Source organism: Oryzias melastigma, linkage group LG4 (assembly GCF_002922805.2).
Source record: "Oryzias melastigma strain HK-1 linkage group LG4, ASM292280v2, whole genome shotgun sequence".
Taxonomy (NCBI): Eukaryota; Metazoa; Chordata; class Actinopteri; order Beloniformes; family Adrianichthyidae; genus Oryzias; species Oryzias melastigma.
Window position 1 is genome coordinate 13,677,917 of NC_050515.1, and position 16,552 is coordinate 13,694,468.

Below are 16,552 nucleotides of genomic sequence, written 5' to 3' on the forward strand. Positions count from 1 at the left end.
TTTGAAAAACCATGGAGGGCAGTGACTTGGAAGTCTGAGTAAGAAACAAATAAAAAAACTTTTGCATTTTAAAACATAAAAAAAATAAACTGCAAATATTTTTTTCATTTTAAAAACTTGTAAGACTCTTATATGTGCAATATAATTATCCCTTAGGGATTTGCTACAGCAAGTCAGCTTTCACTGAGTTGTACAGTTGGTTTAGCAAAGAGTTTTATGCTGGGTGCCCCTCCTGACAAAATCTTGTATTTATCTAGGCTGGGGACTGACACAGGAAGACCCAGACATGGCCCCCTTTGTGGCTACATACAATAATAAAACAGCCGTTGGCTTTTAAAACTCCTTTACCAAAAATATCCTTTACAAGAAAAATCTTTTTTTTCCTTTTATAAGATTCTGTTTATGCTCTTTATTTTTGCAGGGAGAAGAAGAATTTGATGGAGAAGATTGAATCCTACAAAACTTTGAACAGCTCTGTGCCCCAAGCTCGGGTTTTACTTGTTGGACCAGTTGGAGCTGGAAAGTCAAGTTTTTTCAATTCGTTCAAATCTATATTTAGAGGTCATGTCACCAGCCAAGCTACGACTGGAAATATAATAGGCACCACCACGACAGCGCGGGTAAGTTTTCTACCCCAGAACAGTAAAACACAATTTAACAATAATAATAGCAATGTATATATACACTGCTCACAAGAATTAAAGAACCACTTTTTTTATTGGGCCTGGCATGAGTTGAATTAAACCTGTCTGATAATTTTCTGGTTGGTTAAGCTGCTGAGGGCCTTGTAAATCAATTTCAGCTGTATTGGTGTTCATGGAATTAACAACAGGTGCACTTCAGTGGCAATAATTAGAAAACCCCCAAAAACAGGACTGGTGTTACATGTGGAGGTCATTTCAAGTTTCTCCCTCTTGATCTTTTTTGGCTGGTTTTCTACTCGTGCTGATTTTGGCTTGTGTAATTATCTCTACTGGCAGTATGAGGTAACTCCTTAACCCTACAGAGGTTGCACAGGTTGTCCAACTTCTCCAGGATGGCACATCCACACCTGCTGCAGCAAGAAGGTTTAATGTGTCTCCCAGCACAATCTCCAGAACATGGAGGAGATTTCAGGAGACTGGCGGTTATTCTCGGAGAGCTGGACAGGGCCGTAGAAGGTCCTCAACCCCTCAGCAGGACCGATAGCTGCTCCTTCGTGCAAGGTGGAACAGGCTGAGCACTACTCGTGCCCTACAGAATGACCTCCAGAGGGCCACTGGTGTGAATGTCTCTACCCAAACAATCAGGAACAGACTTCATGAAGGTGGCCTGAGGGTCTGACGTCCTGTAGTGGGCCCTGTGCTCACTGCCCAACACCGTGGGGCTCGACTGGCATTTGCTCAAGAACACCAGAATTGGCAAGTCCATAACTGTATTGGCTGATTTCAAGAAGTCCTACCAATGGCTAGAAAGGCCTGGGCTGAATGACAGCTCAGAAGCGCTGATCCTGCCAGCAAAGGAACAAGCCCTGAGCACCAGAGTAATAAGAGATTCATATCTACCACACCAGACAAGACCCAAGGTGTGGGCTGTGCAAAGAGGCGCCGGAAACCCACATAACAGCACATAACTGCAGGGCGTAAGACGCAGGCCAGAAAAGCATAAGGAACACCACAACCAAGTAGCTGGAATGATACAGGAGCATATGTGTGGAACATGGACTGGAAAGACCAAGTTAAAAAAAAAAAAAAACACCTCCAAAAGTGGTAGAGAATGAGAGAGTAAAGATCCTGTGGGACTTCCAGATACAGACTGACACGATGGTAATGGCGAACTCTTAGGCAAATTCACCTAGACACTAAAAATAAACACCGTAGGAGACCACGCCAACAAGCAATGTTTATTGTGCACAAAGGAGAGATGGGAGTGCTAGGGAGGAAGCCATCATCCCTTTCCTCAAAGGACTTTCTCTCACCTTGCTTCTTTTATTGAAAAGACAAGTGGGAGGTTACAGCATTAAAACAGAAAAACAGAGTTGAAAAGTTCATGATTCAATGAACCATTTAGGTATGTTTTCAGTTCAAACCAGTAGCGGTTTTAGGCACGGCCAATATGGGCAGCTGCCCCGGGGCGCCAATTCAAAGGGGGCGGCATCTCAGCGCTGGGAGGAAAAAATAATCTGCGCATCTATGGTTTCTAAACTTAAAACTTCAAACTTTATTTGTATAGCGCCTTTTCTTCGGCCGAAACACAAGGTGCTTAACATAAAAGCAAATAAAATTAATATTATAAACACAAAAAACATAAGAGTGTTTAAAAACAAATTTACACAAAGACACAAAACGAACACCCCTCTCTCCCCCAGTTCCTGCCCCCAAGTTCCCCCAATAGGACCCTTGTCAATAAAAGTGAATAAAGAGTAAAAACTGCAGATCTCTGGGAATAATCTGACTTGGTACTACTGTGTAGAAACGATATTACGAGAATCCCCTTATTCAAGACCCAGCCTGACCATGGGGGCATCACCCAGCACGGGGTAGCGCAGGGCCCGCTTTACAGAGCTGGACCCCAGCCGCCCAAGGAGAACAGGCACCGGAGCACGAGGTGCGTTCAGGTGCTGCGTGGAATTTCCGCACTTACACGCTTGCATTAAGAACTCGCTATTGCTGCATTCAGGTGTGATGGAAATTTCTAGCATTTGCTCCATTGACTGTATATAGAATAACTGGACAGAGCAAGCCCTCCTACTTCCGTGTTCCATATAGGAAGTACCACTGGGTTCCAAAAAGGCCAAAGTCCCATTGACTTACATTGGAAAACAGACAGTTATTTCTCAGTCATTTTATATCTTAGAATAATCATTCTTCCTCTGCTGCTTTCTGCTTAACTTCTTTTTTCTAATCCTAATTTTTTTTTAAGATTTTTTTCCATTATCACAAGTTATTAGAGTTATAAATTGACCAATCAGATGGCTCAATAAGTGTTTGTGGGTCTGACGTCGACCGTCTGGGGCATTTGATTGACATATGACGGGTAGCCAATGGGAGCAGACTTCATCAATGGGTCCGTGAAGACCTTTTAACACCTACTTTACAATTCAACAATGTACCAACTATTGTCATACTGTTGTTTTCCTCAGTGGAATGTACCGATGCAGCAGTTTAAAACAACAAGAGGAGCATGCTGTCGACATTTTTAGATGAGGATTTACTCTGTAGAAATAGATTTCACTCTGAGGTTATGTGCTTTGGACTTTTTTCTTTGTTTAACGTTCGTTTTTCGTTATTTCACTGTTTTGGTTGTAGCTTATAAATTATAAGTTACATATATGCGCATAAAATCACCAAACAAAGTTTAAGCTTCGCCGCAATTTTCCAGCTTCAGCCTGAATTAGACGCAGCCGTCCGAGGAGCGGACAAAATTAAAAGGGCCTGGTCGTGTCTTCAAACAGAAAAAAGATCCAGCTGTTCTCTTGTTAGGATGGTTATTTATTTTAAATACCGCTGAACGGGCTTCTCACGTGCATCTGATCAGACTATAACCTGGCCGCGAATGACAACTGAAAAGCTGCGGTGCGCGTGAGAGGGACACGCGCATTTCTCCAGCGGCGTCACCCAAATGCTCCTTTTATCTCGACAAAAAGGAATAAATGTAAGTAAATCCCAAAGGACCACTGACAGAATCAAATGTTGGAATGGTTCTCCCTCAAAGGCTTCAACAATGACTTGTACGATTCTCCCGAGCCGCCGTGATTAAAGAAGAAGCTGTTTACATCCCGCTGTCTCATGGTAGAGGCGTGGAAAGCGGCAGACGGTTGCAATAAACTCACTCCCGATTGGCGACAGTACCTTCTGTAGATTCGATGACTCAGCTATGACTCAGACCAATCCCTGAAGATTGTTTGCAAATGGCGGTATCCGTTTCAGGAATTGACGGTGAAAGCGGCGGCCTACTTTCGCGAGGAGAGGAAGTAATGCATTTCCAATGGGGGACCTCAGTGCTCGATCTGTCCATTGTTTTTTACAGTCTATGATTTGCTCACACTGACTTCACTAACACAAACACTCATTTGGTGCTCCATTTCATTGTGACTCACAACTACAACACTGATCAATATTACGCACAATTATGCAAAAATATTGCACATATTTCTAATAAAGCATGTTTATATATGCATGACATTAAAAAAACAACTTTAAAACAATTATTTTATTGTTCTTCACTAGTTTTAATCTTTACTCTTCTGTGATTGACAAAAAGAAAACATTTGGGATTTGAACAAAGTCAATTTCTTAAAAAAATGTTAAAGATATTAAAAAACGACTAGAAATAAACTTTAGTTCTTTGATGAAAAGTTGATGCTTTCCTGAGTAAGGAATGTGTTCATCTAAAGGTTCAGAGAAAAGACGTGTAGTTTGTTAAAACATTACATCTCTGTCATGTTCTAAGCCTGACATAGACTCCACTTTCAATTATTTTTAGTTTTTTGTTTTTGCGAGAGAATAATTATGAACTGAAAATTTCAAAATAAAGGGAATAATGGTTTTGATAAACATACAACTTTTTTATTAGACAAATGCTTGGCTCGTTTAAATCTAAAATCGCTAGTAGACTTTGGATGCTATAATCAGACATAACTAAAAATGTTTTTAACATTGGATTGAAGACACCAACATGACTGATTTTTCTTCTCTGGAGTAAAGATTAATATGGTAATTAACATTTTCAAATCATTAAGTTTTTTTTTTTTTAACCATCATATTTTCTTATATAGTTTTATTTTTATAGTATGTTTTTTAGTTTGTATTATTTTACGTACTGATAACTGTTATTATGCTGTACAGCACTGATCCTTTCTTTTTAATAAGGACAGTGAGTCATAAACCCCCCATCCTGATTTTGAGTAAGAAGCAGGCAAACAGAGCAAAAAAGGTACATCTGTAAACTATAACTTGAGTTAACATAAAAACAAATTTCAGCAATAATAAGAGTAAAACAGTTTTTTTACATGGCAAGGCAAGGCAAGTTTATTTGTATAGCACATTTCATGTACAGAGACAATTCAAAGGTCTTTTTACATAAAACAATTTAAGAACCAATCAAAATAAATATATACATGAACCTACCAGACATTGTAGCAGTGGATAAAGAGAGGAAGAAAGCCGTTGTGGTGGATGTGGCAGAACCACGCAATGGTAACATCAAGAAGAAGGAACATGAGAAACTGGAGAAATACCAGGGACTCGATCAGAAAGGAACTGGAGAAAACTTGGTAATATGCAATTAGAGCACATGGGCTGTAACCTCCAAACTGGAGGAGTGGCTACAGCAAATCCCTGGAAAGACCTCAGACATCTCAGTTCAGAAAAGCACAGTGCTGGGGACAGCTAAGATACTGTGCCAGAGTTTCAAGCTCTCAGGCCCTTGATAGAGGACCCAGACTTGGAGGAGAAACCACCCACAGAGGGTGAGAGGGGCGCTTTATTAAAAATCTGGGGCTCTGAATTAACACTTGCCAAATGCGGATAAAACTTTATTTTGCCGTGTAGAAAAAAAAATTAACTCGCCACTGTGGGAGGTGATGCATTGTTGATCATCTCTGACAGGGGGCTCTAATGCATAACAATGAATTTTACGTGTCTACCTCCCCTTACACACTTGGTTACCACAAACATCCATACCAGAGTTAGTACAAACATTTAATTCTGACTTTATTGCGCAGATTTTATAGTCACATTCGTTGCATCAGGTGATGCAGTCAGGGGCTGAAAGGAATTTCTGCACTTATGTGCTTTCATTTCTAGATTTACTCACACTGACCTCTGTCAACACAAACAAACACACACACTTGTTGCTCCACGTCACAACTGGTGGTGGTTTTACCTATAGCAGAATCTTGTAGAGGGCACACAAAATCTACTCCCTACCCCTGGAAAAAGAAAAAACAAAACATTAAAAACATTGTCAGTTTTTCCTTTCACTGGTCAACTAGAATAAAATAATGAAGGGGTTTAAACTCATGAATCCAGACCACACAACACAAGAATCGATTTACTCAGTGCTCTAAATTAACTTTTTTAGTTACTAGCCGGGGTGGCCGGTAGCATGAAGTCTACCAGCCAAATTAGATTTCCACTAGCCAAACATTTCTCTGGAAAAAATGCATGTATTTGAAAGCAAAGTAGTTTTTCTTGTATTCTCTTGTAAAAACAAAACACTAATATTAATTGAAAGTGTCAGGTTTAATAACATTATTGTTGCTTAAATGAAAGACACTTCTGATCTCTGAACCTTTCTATGAACACATACCTTTCTTTAAAGCCTCAACTTATCATCAAAGCCCTAAATGATATTTCTACTAATGGTAATTTATTTACAACTGAAGCATTTTTTAATAAATTAACTTTATAACTCTCTAACTTCTCCTGTTAAAGCACCTACTCTCAGTCCAACACTCATGACTTTTCCTCTTCTTTCTCTTCCTGCAAATTCATCTTCCTTTTCTCCTTCAACCAACAGTACTCCAATTTTCACTAATTGTATTAAAATTTTGAAAGTCTTTTCAATAGCAATGATTCAGATCTCTAAATTCTTGTTTAGCATATTCTTCCTTTTTTATTAGGGAACCATCCCTATTAATTGATGGTTTTCAGTTTAACTAAAAGGCATGTCACAACAAATTTTTAAGGACAACTTTTACTAAACATCTTTTCTCATCTCAACTCAATAGAAAATATATATTTTAGAGTTTACAATCCAAGCTTTTAAGCTTTCAAATTCCACAAAAAGCAAAAGAAAATCGTTTCAAAATCTTAAATGCTATTAATCCATACCCCCCCCCCCCCTTTTAAATTTCCAAATTTTGAGATTTGGTCTACAAAAAGTAAACAAAAAAGCAGGATTTGCTATAAACAATTTAGTTTTGCAAATCGTATATAAATAATTGTTGTTTTTTGAAGGTGCCCCCAGTTTTATTTGGATTTAAAAATGAATTAGTTATGTAGAAAATTTATTTAAAATAATGCAAACTGCCCAGAGCCCACATCTTATTTGAAACAAACACAAAATGAAAATCCATAAAAAATACCAATAATACAATCTAGAATACTATATTTACATAATGCTGCAAGCAACTCAATCATTTTAAACTTAAGACAAACAATACTTGAGCACTTTTTCAGGTCATTATTCAAGAAATTCAATTTTTTGACCCCAGGAAAGGAAATAGTAATTTGTTTTAGTGTACTTTTCACTTTAGGTGCTTTAAAATCATAATTTCTTCGGCTATTTCCTTCCTTTTAGAACAAAATGTTCTAAATTAAATTTTCAATGTCAAGCTTTACAACACACACCTTTTTTATTCTGTGTGCGACATGTCATTGTTTTCCTTTATTCTTTGTTTACTGCTGTGTAATGAGACCATTCATATTTTAAAATGACAATTTATTTGACTGCTGTATTGCTGTAATTTTTCCAAAAGTGTCCTCCATAATGACAAAAATGCTACATTGACATGATGAAAACACCAAAACCACAATTTTAATTTGAGAGGAACTTTAAAGAAGTACATAACATTTAAAATAAAAAGTGTATTATATATATATAAATCTCAATTTCAATTTTTCCTGACAGCTTCGCAGCTATTCCGTGAAGCCTGCACGTGAGGGAAAACCTCTGCCTTTTGTCTTTTGTGATACCATGGGACTTGAGCCAGAGCAGGGGGCGGGGCTAAATCCTGATGATATCAGTAACATCATCAGTGGTAACATACCTGACCGTTATCAGGTAAAGCAGTTGATCAGATTATTTTGAAAGTTTTGCTTGTAACTGATATCAAATATCCACTTATGTTTTCTTACACATACAGTTCAACCCCTCTGTTCCTTTGAAACCTGAAGCTTACGGTTTTTGCAAAAATCCAGAACTCAAAGACAAGATCCACTGTGTGGCTTATGTCATAGATGCCAGCAAGATCTCCATCATGCACCAAAATATGAAGACAAAGCTGAACGCCATCTGTAAAAAGATCAACTTTTCAGGTAAATACATTTGAGTCCTTTATTCTTGGCTGAACAAGGATACGTTTTTGTTTTTATCTCACATTGTTGGTCATTTTACCAGCTACTTTAAAACATTTTTCTTGTATTTCTATCAGTGATCCCTCAGCTGGTGTTGCTCACTAAAATAGATGAAGCCTGCCCTCTGGTGAAAGAAGATATCACAAAAGTCTACAAGAGCACGTACATCAAGGAATTAGTAAGGATGCGCTGAGCTTCAATTGAAAGACTGCATTCAACTCAGGTCTTCCGCTCTCTAAAATCTCTTAAATGTTGTGTCATGTGATCCAGATGCAGGAGGCTGCCAGTTTTATCGGTGTATCTTTGTCCTGCGTTGTTCCAGTGAAGAACTACAGTGAGGAGCTGGAATTAGACATGAACATCGACATCCTGCTGCTCCATGCAGTTGTTCAGATGCTTCGCCTTGTGGATGACTTCTTTGATGAGCCCAGAGACTGAATGAGCAGTACTGCAGACTTTTGGCTGCTACCATCAGAGGTCACTGTAACCAATCATTGGTCTGATCTATTCCTACTCTCTTTAAGCTTCTTGCTTGAAGCAACAATCCTTATGTTATTCTTAAACATCCATGTGTCTACTTTTTGGCCTTCCTCACTCTTTCCTTCAGTTAGGAGTTGAATTTAAAGGGGAGTTTTAGACTTATTTTTAGTGGAGAAAGTTATTAACATAATTGTGCATTTTGTGGTACTAGCACCAAATCTGATATCTGGCTACAGAAAAGCACTTCAGCCATGAGAAAATCCAAGATAAATATATAATATAGTATTCTTTAGATACCCCTCAAGTTTAAGGACTGTATTTTGTTTCAACAGACCACAGTATTGAGACTAGAGCAAAAATACAACGGATATTTCTTTAACAGTTGAATGTAAGGCTGCCTTCCTTGCAAATGACCGTGATTTTATATTTTCTCTTTTTTTCCACATTTTATGAGTCATAACACAGCAACTTCAACAATATTACTTACATTTTTCTTGTGATTATAAGAGGCTGAATTGTATGACTTTTTGCTATAACCTACATCTACAACAACAAACACACAAAATAAAACAACATCGTAACTTAACAATAAACACAACTACTCTTAACTAATATCTAAAACTGTTACAGCAATCCTGAAAAAAACTGTAATGTGACGTCCTACAATTTTAAGCAGTTGGAATCAAAAATCTGTTGGATCATCTTAGGTCTAGATTTTTAATATAATTGATAAAAGGTCCCCAAATTTCCTCAAACAGGTGTTGTTTGGTTTTGTGAATATACATTATTCTCTTTCTAAGGGAAGGCAATATAACAATTGCTTAAGCTATCTGATCCATTAGATATCAACAGGTTATAAAGGTCTGAAATAATGCCTTTTCTTATTTTGTTTTTAATCATTAGCGTTTCTAACTGTGAGAGAGGTACTTTGTTAAGATTCTTTTGGTTTGTGCTCACAAAACTTCTTAACTTAAGATATTTAAGGTACTGTTTTTTTTTTTTTAATCACGATTGAAGGTAGATTTTAGTTCCCCAAAGGATATAAAAGTGTTTGACAGTGATGGATACAGATTATTAATTGTTTTAAGTCATTTGGATGCCCACATTTTAAATGTTGCATCTGATCTTCCTGGCACAAAGAGCTGATTACCCCAGATTTGGCTAAAGTGTGACAAAGGGTTTTCATCTTTTAAGTATTTTTTGACATCGTACCAGACCTTCATCATGTGCTTCAAGAAGGGGTTTTTGGTTTGTTTTTGCAGAATATATGAATGAAGGTAAAGGTATATTTAAATTGTGGGATTTGATTTCTACCCAGTGTGGGTTATTCTCATTAGAGAAATAAAACATAACAGAGTGCAGTTGTGTGGCCGAAAAGTAAAACTCAAAGTTAGGGAATTTTAGCCCCCCTCGATCAAATGATAAATAGAACAAGGTAAGACGGAGTCTGGGTTTTCTGTTGTTCTAAATAAAGGTTACTGTAATTTTCTTTAACCAAGCAAATAATTCTGGAGGGGGTTCCAAAGGGATATTTTGGAATAAATATGATAGTTTAGGCAATATATTCATTTTCAGAATACTAATTCTTCCCAGTATAGTTATGGACAGCCTCATCCACCTATCTATTGAGTCTTTGATTTTTTTCTTTTAAACAATCATATTTAAGTTTGACAACTTGATCCAGCTGTGGCACAATTATGATTCCAAAGTATTCAAAAAATGTTCTACTACTTTGAAGCGAGATGTTTTTGAAGTGGAGTTTTGCCTTTCCATAGAATTTAACATTAAAATTGAGTATTTTGAATTATTCACTTTATATCCGGATATAGATTTTGTGTTCCGCAGGCCCTACTGTAATTCCAGTTATCTGCGTGTGTGCACGAATTGCTGCTGCGAGGGGTTCTATTGATAAAATAAAAAGCAAAGGAGAGACGGGACATCCTTGATGACATCCTCTCTTAATTTAGATTGGCTTTGAAAAAATTCTATTTGTCAAGACTTCTGCTGTTGAGTTTTTATATAATATCTTGATCTACTTTATAAAGTTGGATCCACATCCAAACCTTTCTAAGATTCTGAACAGATATGGCCATTCAACCCTATCGAAAGCTTTTTTTGCGTCCAACGATAGGAGCGCATGTATCTTTGTTTTCTCTCTTGTGGTAGATTACATTCAAGACTCTTCGCACATTGTGAGACCCTAGTCTTCCAGCAACAAAACCATTCTGATCTATATTTATTATATGTGGCAGAATTTTTTTTGAAGCCGTCTTGCTAACAATTTGCAAATAATTTTAAGATCAGAATTCAGTAAACTGATAGGTCTCATATTTTCCCATTTATTGGATGGTTTACCTGGTTTTGGCAGTAAAGTAATTAGGGCTTGATTGATGAAGGGCAGAAGACAGTCTTTTTCAAATGTCTCTGTGAACATTTCCAGGGGTTTGCAATTTATCCTTAAACTTTTTATATATTTCAATTGGAATACCACCTGGGCCTGGACTTTTTCCTGATTTCATATTGTCAATAGTTTGAGTGATTTCTACATTATTAAACTTTAAATTTAAATTTGTTCTATTTTCATTTGAGTTGTTGGAATATTCAAATTAGTTAGAAAACTATTGATGTCATTTGGATTGCAGTTCCCTTGTGCATCATACAGCTTCTGATAGTACTCTCTGAAAGCATCATCGATATCTTTCAGATTTACTATTTTTTTTTTCATTTTGTATAATTGATGTGATAGAGGTTTTAGTTTCCAGTTGTTTAATTTGCCATCCTAATAATTTCCCAGCCTTGTCTCCTTGCTCATAGAGTATTTGTTTTAATCTTAACAGACTCGATGCAGACCTGTTACTGGACTGTTTGTCATATTCTGCTCTTAGGAGTAATAACTCCTTTTCTACTTCTGGATCCTTCTTTTCAAAAACTTTTTGTTGTATGCATTTTATTTTGTTTTCTAATTGTGAAAGATTCTGTTTTTCTTTCTTATTTTTATAGCTTGTGTAGCTAATTATTTTCCTTCTAAGAAACACCATAAAGGAATCCCATCTAACACAGGCTGAAGTTTGATCTTTGTTGAAGTATGTAGAAAAATTTGTTTTCCAAGGTATTTAACATTCCACCTGAAGCCATTTGTGGTGAAATCGCCATCTAGGGGGATCGCTGGATATTTTTTCATCCCGGTATAATAAGCAGCAAGGAGCCTCTGTAGGCTGAAAACTTTTATTTCCATTAAAAGACTTGGCATCCTTTTGTTCCCAAGACACTGCCCTGTTGTTACTTGTATAGATATCCAACTTCATATTGAGATCTGATGTATCTAATGTGTTTCTTTAAAGTGCTCCTTTAATTTTTGTGAGCAGTACATATTACTGGATTGACCCTTGCCTATTTGCTGCTATAGGCAGAGACGTTCACGCGCAGGCTCCATCATTACGCACTGAGTCATGGCAGCAGAAGGCAGCTGTTTCAATGGGACAGGCAGACATCAACCACAAAAATGGGGCTAGCTCCCTAATTTCTCAACTGATTTTTACAAAATATGGCTCGAATTAAAGCTTAGAAAATGATTGATCTTGTGGTATAGTTAAATATATTTTACCTATTGAGATTAATCTCTAAATAGTGCAAGAATTGCGCCTTCTACTGCTACAGATTTATGCATTGCTGTCAAATGAACGGCTTCTAAATATCCATGATTTTTTATTTTGCCTCTGCTAAAATCCGTATAACAGAGCTTGTAAATGATTGTCACCCAAAACCAGAACTGAGGGAGATTGATGAAGTTTAATGGCATGAATGACTGATAAAGTTTAGTAACAAAGCCCTTTCCCTATTAGAATCATCTCAAAGTGCTATTATAATTATAATAAAAACACCTTTAACCACATTTTCAAATGAAACTAAAACTTTTAATATTTTTGGATTACATACATGCTACATGGCATGTGGAGCTTCAGCTGCCGTGCTCGCGCCGCGCCGCGCGCCTCAGCCGTCACAGCGGTCACGCGCTCATAGTAGAGTAGGGCGGAAGTAATCTCCCCGAGAACCTGGTTGGCTTCTTTTCTGCTTGTTAAAGTTACCGGCTGGTTTAACCACAATCTGTTAACTGTGCTTGTCCTGTCCGGTTCACCCCAGTCCTCTCAGCCTTCTATCTCAGTGCATAAGGAAGACGGTAAGACTCGACTTATAATATGAAACATATATTTAAATGTAATTTTCTAGATCTATTTTTTCCCTTTTTATCTTGTCTTTTTTGTTTTCCCCCTAAGTGGAGACATAAAACAGTCTGTCAAAAATTGCTGAAAAGGGATTATAATTTTAGTAAATAAAACATTTTTGCCTTCTTATGTGACGTAAGAGGTTTTCCCAACATTTTATTGACAATATTGAAAGGTATATACGTAGAGAGATAAGAAGAGAGTACGAGGAAATCGAAACTTAAAAAATATATAAAAGGAAATCGAAACTTAAAAAAAGGGAAGTCGAAACTTCAGTTGACAGAAATTCTTCAACTCTAAGCGTTTACAACTAAATACTGTTTTATCAAGAAATAGATAAGAGAGGGAAAAACAAAAATGAAAAATAACAGACAGGGGAAAAGTATCTGCTCAACTACTGCAGAGAAGTTAGTTTTAGGTTGGATATTCAACAGACATTCCTCCATTCATATTTAGGGACCCTCAACAAATGACAGAATTTTTCTTCAATAACTCTTACATTTTTGGACCAAATCAGACCAAATTACTTTAGAATAATAAAAATGACTAAGAACTAATGTTTATGCCGTTTTTAACCAAAACATAATGTTTCAAAGAGCCATATTTACTGTTTTGAAGCCTCTGTTTCCAAAATCTTCTCCCCATGGATTTGGCCGTTGGTGCAGTGCTGAGTCGCCCTGACTCCCCTCCTTTCTGATTATGATAATTGTATATTGCTCAAATATATCACTAATATAGCTAATATATCACCTATCCCTAAAAAAAGATGGCAAAGCGACCGCGAGCAAAAAAGTTGAAGTCGTGTCTGTATTTTCCTACAGTAGACACCGAAAGCGAAAAAGTCAAGACACTTTGTCCCTGATAGTTCTTAGTCAGTTTTACTATTCTAAAGTGATTTGGACAGATTAGGTTTAATAACTTAAAAGCAATTGAAGAAAAATGCAAAGATTTACACAAAAAATTGACTAAAATGATCAAAAGCTAATCTAACTACTGTTGCTGATAGTTTTACTTTTCCAAAGTCATTTGTTGTTATTTGGTACGACAATTTAAGAGCTATTGAAGAAAAATTCAGTCTTTTGTTGACCCTAAATATACAAAATTTTGAGCCCAAATGTGAGTGTAACGAAACAAATCAACGATGCCTGAGACAAGGGGACACACATTCTGGCAGGAGGAAAGTACCTTGGCACGATACCTGCAGTGCTGTTACCATAATGTAACAGATTCAAAAAATGACTGGATGGGCTTCTGCAAAACACATCAAATCAAAAGTAAGATTTGATATGTTTGTTGTGAAACTTCTGCTATATAAAAACTTATAATGTGGTTGAAGTGTCACATGAAAATTAGTAAGAACTATTTTTTTGTCATTGATTTCAGTCTGTTGTGGAGAAAAGAGAGCTGACCCCAACAAGCAAAGCTCTCAATTTACTGCTCGATCTTCATTCCAGTCCTCACTTATGGTGATGAGCTCTGGGTCATTACTGAAAGAACGAGATCCCGACTACAAGCGGCTGAAATTAGTTTCCTTAAGGCCTGGTCCCACAGAATTAGATGGCCATATCACAGGTAAAAAAGTTGGAAAATCTGACACACGCGCTTAGATGCGCCAGCTTTATGCATGTTCGTGGAATCGCAGTGATACAAACACTGGGGTTCATTCCACTGCCATTCGACTGCCAGAGCACTCTTTAATCGCGTGTAAGCACGCCCTCCCTCGATCAGCCGCTAAAGGGACGCAGTAAGTAGCAGCACAAACACAGACCGGCCAGGAAAACGGCCGTGCTACAGTCGTGCACTAACGCAAAATTTTGGCGTCCAAGCGCGTGTGTCGGGGTCCACTCCACGGCCAGATCTCACACTGAAATTGCTGTTGCACTTCCATTCCACAGCCATTGCACAGCGGTACCACTGGTACCACACGCAGTGACCCGTGGTCTCAATTTTTGTGCAGTCCAAAAATAATTCCCGTGTGGAACGGTGGCCAAATTTTGTACCGTATACCAAAAGAAGCACTTCCAGTCCACTGCTTGACAGCATCTGTACCACAGGGATGACATGTTCTCGTGCTCCATCTGTGATATGGCCGTCAAATCCTGTGGGACCGGGTCTTCAGGTGTTCCAGGCATGTCTCACTGGGCAGAGGCCCCTGGGGAGACCCAGGACACGCTGGAGAGACTATGACTCGGCAGGCCTGGGATTGTCTCAGGGTGCCCCTCAGAGGAGAAGGAGGAAGTGGCCGGGGAGAGGGAAGACTAGGCATCTTTGCTTAGACTGTGACTGGATGGATGAGCGGAAGAAGATGGATGGATGGATTTCAGTTTTTCAACAAATCAAGACATTTTTTTCATTGTAAAATAACAAAGCCATGTGGTTGAAATGCTTTTAAAGGAATGTTTAAAAAGTGGTGCAATTTATTCAGTAAGAGTCTTTTCTGTTTCTCCTTACCCAAATTAAGGTTCCAGTCATCATCAAGAATCAAAGGATCAAGCAGCCTTTTCAGACCAGATGAATTCCAAGCTCACCAGGAATCAGCAGAAAGCAATCTGCTCTCAGCTGGGAAATTTCAAACTGAAGTTGCTCTACAAAGCCAGCATCCATGGTTTCACTGGAGCAGCTTTCCACCAACACTGTGACAACAAGTCACCCACTGTGTCTGTGGGCTACAACAAATCTGGACGTGTGTTTGGAGGCTACACTAGACAACCGTTCAGTCAGTCTGGACAGTATGTAAATGATGATCAAGCTTTTCTGTTCTCCTTCAGTGGACAAAAGCTCATCAAATATCCATGCATCTATGCTCAATATGCTGTGAAAATGATCAGCAACAGTGGTCCTTATTTTGGAGAAGATTTAGTTCTTGTCAATGGAAGCCAACCAGTAGTGTACAGCATGCCTGGAAACTATTATAACTTCAATGCTGCAGAGATGCACGGCAACAACCTCAACCTGACTGAGTGTGAAGTCTACCAGGTGGAAGGTAAATACAACACGTCTAGATTTTGTTTAAAAGCTAATTTAAGTGTAATTCTGCAGCAAATGTAGACCTCCCTGCTGACAGACACATTTTAAACATCTTGTTTTTATCTTAACCAGCAGTTAGAGAACAGAGCAGGAGGTTCTTCAGGATAGATTTCAAAAGGGAATACAGAAGATAAAGCCAGTGTTGGGGTGTAACTATTTACACAAGTCAAGTTTTAGTAATTAGTTGTTTGGTTTAGTTAGTTTAGTAACTAGTATTTAGACACTGTTCTAGCGTCTCTTTTATTCAGATCTGAGACAAACCATGGACCTGCTTTATCACGATTTGTTGATTGGTGTGAGGTCAATTACCTTGATTTAAATGTTGCTAAAACATAGGACATGGAGATTGATTTGATTTAGAAGGTCGAGATTGTCACAGGCTACAAATATTTGGGCACTCTATATGACAATAAAGTGAGATTTAAGCTGAACACAGATTCTATTGTGAAATGAGGTTAAAAGAGAATTTATCTGCTGAGGAGATGGAACTCTTAATGTAAATGAAACCATTCTTAATCATTTTTATTATTCTTTATTGAGAGCATTTTAATATTTTTGTTTATTTGCTGGCTTTGTGGCCAATCTTTGAAGGACAAAAACAAACTGCAGGGGGCTGTTAAAACGTGCCCTAAAATAACTTCTGTTAGACTGAGGGACCTTCACTCTCTGTGGAAGGAACAGGTGCTGAAGAAAGCCAAGAGCATCTTGGGACAGCGCCAGCATCCTCTAACTCCTGACTGTGTTTTGTTGCCCTCAGTGCAT

At 37.9% G+C, this 16,552-nt stretch overlaps 2 protein-coding genes across 3 annotated transcripts in view; both read left to right on the plus strand.

The window, feature by feature from the left end:
• Positions 1-11,584, plus strand: part of LOC112150704 (interferon-induced protein 44-like) — a 12,531-nt gene extending 947 nt beyond the window's left edge. The window contains exons 3-7 of the mRNA XM_036211740.1: positions 394-620; positions 7,615-7,767; positions 7,850-8,021; positions 8,138-8,238; positions 8,331-11,584. Of these exons, the coding sequence (XP_036067633.1) occupies positions 394-620; positions 7,615-7,767; positions 7,850-8,021; positions 8,138-8,238; positions 8,331-8,498 (821 nt within the window). The 3' untranslated portion in view covers positions 8,499-11,584. The remainder of the gene's footprint in view (positions 1-393; positions 621-7,614; positions 7,768-7,849; positions 8,022-8,137; positions 8,239-8,330) is intronic.
• Positions 11,585-12,314: 730 nt separating this feature from the next.
• The window catches only part of LOC112150595 (interferon-induced protein 44-like), a 9,003-nt gene continuing 4,765 nt past the window's right edge, over positions 12,315-16,552 (plus strand). The window contains exons 1-2 of one of the 2 annotated variants that reach the window (XM_024279009.2): positions 12,315-12,717; positions 15,225-15,746. In XM_024279009.2, the coding sequence (XP_024134777.1) occupies positions 15,275-15,746 (472 nt within the window). In that variant the 5' untranslated portion in view covers positions 12,315-12,717; positions 15,225-15,274. The remainder of the gene's footprint in view (positions 12,718-15,224; positions 15,747-16,552) is intronic. The other variant, XM_024279008.2, reaches the window with a different exon arrangement.